This window comes from Belonocnema kinseyi, chromosome 4, assembly GCF_010883055.1.
Source record: "Belonocnema kinseyi isolate 2016_QV_RU_SX_M_011 chromosome 4, B_treatae_v1, whole genome shotgun sequence".
Lineage (NCBI taxonomy): Eukaryota > Metazoa > Arthropoda > Insecta > Hymenoptera > Cynipidae > Belonocnema > Belonocnema kinseyi.
Genome location: NC_046660.1, coordinates 62,421,395 through 62,426,335, shown reverse-complemented (window position 1 = coordinate 62,426,335; position 4,941 = coordinate 62,421,395). Strand labels below are relative to the sequence as shown.

At 24.3% G+C, this 4,941-nt stretch overlaps 1 protein-coding gene across 1 annotated transcript in view; it reads right to left on the bottom strand.

The window, feature by feature from the left end:
- The window catches only part of LOC117172011, a 48,630-nt gene that overhangs the window by 22,490 nt on the left and 21,199 nt on the right, over nt 1-4,941 (bottom strand). Inside the window, exon 8 of the mRNA XM_033359732.1 lies at nt 3,775-3,976. Coding sequence (XP_033215623.1) covers nt 3,775-3,976 — 202 coding nt within the window. The remainder of the gene's footprint in view (nt 1-3,774; nt 3,977-4,941) is intronic.

Below are 4,941 nucleotides of genomic sequence, written 5' to 3'. Positions count from 1 at the left end.
CAATGTTTATAAATCGGTTTAAAATCGTAAAACTTGATTTTAATGTCATTTTAATCAAATTTGAAGCAAATTTTCCCTTTTCGCGATTTTCTGCCTTTTCATTACCGTATGGTGGGTTGAAATTTTTGTAAAAAAAAAATCAAAACATGGTTTTCGATGTATTTTTTCCCGTAGAATTCGATTCTGAAGTCAAAAAAATAGAATTTTTCTTTATTTTTTTTATTTAAAAAAAAAACATGAAAAAACCGTAAAAAATGAGGTTTTTCGATCAAAACCCCATAAGAAAGTAGCTGGACCCTACTTTTTTATTGCAAATTCGGATTCAGCGTCGAAAAATACATAAAAATATATAGGTCTGGTTAATTGCACAGACACTTTTGTTTTTTTTGTGGGCCTGTGTTATCTATGGAAATTTTTGCAAAATATTTTTTATATTTTAAAAATATTCTGTTATATTGGTGAAATTATTTACGTCTTTGTGAAACATTTTTAATCTAGCAGAAATATTTGCGAAATATTTGTGAAATTTTTGTAATCTATGGAAAATTATTAAAATCTTTGTAAAATATTTTTGAAATCTTTGTGAAATATCTAATAATATTGGTGAAATTATTGACATCTTTGGAAATCTTCATAAATATGTGAGATATTTTTGAAATATTTGTGAAATTATTGAAATCATTGCAATCTTTTTGAAATCTTTTTAATCTTTCATCTTTTCGAAATATTTGAAATTCTTCGGAAATATTTGTGAAATCTTTGGAAAAACATTGAAATCTGTGAAATTTTTGTAATCTATGGGAAATTATTAAAATCTTTGTAAAATATTTCTGAAATCTTTGCGAAATATCTAATAATAATGGTGAAATTATTGAAATTTTTGAGAAATCTCTTTAATATCTCTGGAAATCTTCATAAATATTTCCAATATTTTAAAAATATTTGTGAAATTATTGAAATCATTAGAGTCTTTCTGAAATCTTTTTAATCTATCAGAAATCTCTGGCAGATATTTGAAATCGTTGGGAAATAATTAAAATCTTTCCGATTTATTTGAAATTTGCAAAATATTTGAAATATGTTTGAAATATTGGGTAATATTTGTGAAATCACAAGAAAATCATTTAAAGCTTTGTGAAATCTTTTTAATCTATCAGAAATCTTCCCGAAATATTTGTGATATTTTTTTAATCTTTGCGAAATTATTAAAATATTTGTAAAATCTTTGCGAAATATTAAAAATATTTTTGAAATATCTAATAATATTAAAATCTCTGGAGTCTTTTTGAAATCTTTTTTGTTTGAAATTTTTCGGAAATATTTGGGAAATCATTCAAATCTTTCTGAAATATTTGAAATTTTTGGAACTCTTGAATCATTGAAATCTTTGTGCACTCTTTCAAATCTATCCGAAATCTGCGAAATATTTTTGACATATCTAATAATATTTGTAAAATTATTTCAATCTTTGTGAAATCTTTAGAAAATCATTAAAATCTTTGTGCATTTTTTAAAATCTATCTGAAATTTTTATGAAATGTTTTAGATCTATCCGAAATCTTTGCGAAATATTTTATATCTTTGTGAAATCTCTCAAATATCTTTGGAAATCTTTGAAAAATATTTTTAAAATATTTTGTAATATTGGTGAAATTATTGAAATCATTGAAGTCTTTGTGAAATATTTTTAATCTATCAGAAATCTTTGCGAAATATTTGTGAATTTTTTTTCAATCTTTGGGAAATTATTAAAATCTTAGTAAAATCTTTAAGATATATTAAAAATATTTTTTAAATATTTTAAAAATATTTGTGAAATATTTTAAAAATATTTGTGAAATTATTGAAAGCATTGAAGTCTTTGTGAAATCTTATTAATCTATCAGAAATCTTTGCGAAATATTTGAAAATATTTTAAATGTATTTGAAATATAAGGCAATATTTGTGAAATAAGTGAAATTTTTGGGAAATCATTAAATTCTTTGAGAAATATTTTTAATCTATCAGAAATCTTGGCGAAACATTTCTGAAATTTAAAATAAATTTGAAATATCTATCAATATTTGTGAAAATATTGAAATCTTTGTAAAATCTCTCTAATATTTTTAAAAAATTTCGCAAATTATTTGAAATATTTGTGAAATTATTGACATCATTGTAGTCTTTGTGAATATTTTTGAAACATTAAGAATGTTTTGAAAATATCTGATAATATTCGTAAAATTATTTAAATCTTTATGCACTCTTTAAAATCTATCTGAAATTTTTATGAAATATTTTAGATCTAGCCGAAATCTTTGCAAAATATTTTAAATATTTAAAAAATATTTTGCAATATTGGTTAAATTATTACAAGCTTTGAAGTATTTGTGAAATATGCTTAATCTATCAGAAATGTTTGGAACATTTTTGTAACTTTTGGGAAATTATCCAAATCTTTATGAAATCTTTGTGAAATTATTGAAAACTTTTTGAAATGTCTCGAATATCTTTGAAAATAATCACAAAACATTTGAAATATTTGTGCAATCATTCAAGCCTTTGTAAAATCTTTTTAATATTTCAGAAATCAATGCGAAATATTGGAAATTTTTCGGAAAAATTTGAAATCTTTGGGAGATATTTGAAATATTTCGAAAATAATTAAAATCTATCTGAAATATTTGAAATTTTTTAAACTCTTGGTAAAATCTTTCTGAAATCTTTTCGAAATATTAAAAATATTGTTAAAATATCTGATAATATTTGTAAAATGATTTAAATCTTTGACAAATCTTTGGAAAATCATTGGAATCTTTAAAATCAATCCGAAATTTTTATGAAATATTTTTAATTTATCCGAAATCTTTGCGAAATATTTTTAATCTTTGTGAAATCATTGAAATCGTTGTGAAATATCTCTAATATTTTTGGAAATCTTGGTAAAATCTTTACAAAATGTTTAAAATATTTTGAAATTATTGAAGTTTTTGTGAAATCTCTTTAAACTTTCAGAAATTCTTGCGAATTATTTGAAATCTTTGGGAGATGTTTGAAATATTTGGGCAATAATTAAAATCCATTCTGAAATATTTGTAACTCTTTGCAAAATATTTTAATTATTTTCGGAATATTTGGTAATGTTTGTGAAATTAGTGAAATCTTCGGGAAATCATTTAAATCTTTGTGAACTAGTTTTAATCTATCCAAAATCTTTGCGAAATATATGAAATTTTGTAAAAAATTTTATAATACGTTTGGAAATCTTTGCAAAATATTTTAAATATTTTAAAAATATTTTGTAATATTGCTGAAATTATTGAAATCACGGAAGTCTTTGTGAAATTTTTTTAATCTTTCAGAAATCATTGCGAAATATTTTGAATCTTTGGGAAATAATTAAAATATTTCTGAAACATTTGAAATTTTTGGAACTCTGCAAAATATTTGAGATATTTTTGAAATATTTGGTAATATTTCTGAAATTAGTGAAATCTTTGGAAAGTCTTTTAAGCCTTTGTGAATTAAATTTTTGCGAAATTTTTAAAAATCTTTATGAAACCTTTGGGAGATTATTGAAATCTTCGTGCAATCTTTTAAATATATCTGAAATCTTTGAGAAATCTTTGTGAAATTTCTTTATTTTTTGGAAATCATTAAAATCTGTCTGGAATCTTGAATGTTTCGATCATATTATAAATATTTTGAAGATTTCATTCTCGACTGAAAATGAAAATCAGTGAAGGATTAATTCGAAATGAAGGATCGGATTGAATAAATAAATAAATAATTACCAGCTTTCAGCTCTCGAATTTTCATGATTGTTTGCCTGTCGATAGTGTCTCGTCCAATGTCATCGACAGTGGCTGAAATTTGACTCGCAAGAGCCAAAGCTCTTTGCACGACTCCTTGAACGTGTTGCGGATATACGCCTTCCCTATTGTCTAAACAATTCGACATTGTCGTGACGCGTTCCTGAATATCATCTAAAATTACCTGAATAGTAAATGCACGAACCGTTCTATTATCAGAATTTTCTGAACAAACAGAGTAATTATCATTCGGGGTTGCTACAAAATCCCAATTCCTTGACTTTCCCGAACCAATTTTTCGTTTTGCCTAACAACAGAATTGCCAGTCCAAAATGCTTTCAAAACAGGACTTCTCAGGAAATTATGGGAATGAATTATTTGAAATAAAATTTGTATTTTTAACCAAAGGGTTAAACTTTCACGTTCAAAAGACGAATTTTCAACAAAAAAGTTGAATTTTAGGCCCGAAAATATCAAATTTGAAAAAAATGAATTCACAAATAAATAATTAGTTGAACTTTCAAACAATAAAGAACAAATTTTGTACACAAAAACATAAATTTGAACTAAAAAATTTTAATCTTCAACTAAAAAATATGAATTTTCAACAAGAAGGTTTATTTTCAACATGATAGTTGAATTTTTAACCGAAATTATGTAATTTTCAACATAGTAGTTGAAGTATCAACAACAAAATTCGAATTTTTAACAAAATAGCTCAATTTTTAAACAAAAATAGTAAAAATTTCGACCAAACTGTTATATTTCCAACGAAAAAAATATGAACTTTCAACACAATGGTTAATTTTCGACCGAATACTTGAATTTTAAACTAAAATAGTTAAATTTATAACCAGATTGTTAAATTTTCAAGCCCGAAAACCAAATTTTGAATAAAACAGTTAAATTTGCAACTAAAAAATATAAATTTTCAACTAAATAGCTGAATTTTTAACCAATAAAGACGAATTTTCAACAAAAAAGTTGAATTTTAGGCCCGAAAATATCAAATTTGAAAAAAATGAATTCACAACTAAATAATTAGTTGAAGTGGGACGATGGTCGTGGGGACTAAAGCGTAGGCTTTGGACCCACTCCTTCGGCTTGCGGGTTCGATTCCCGCCTCGCACTCTGGAAGAGTCTCGGTGG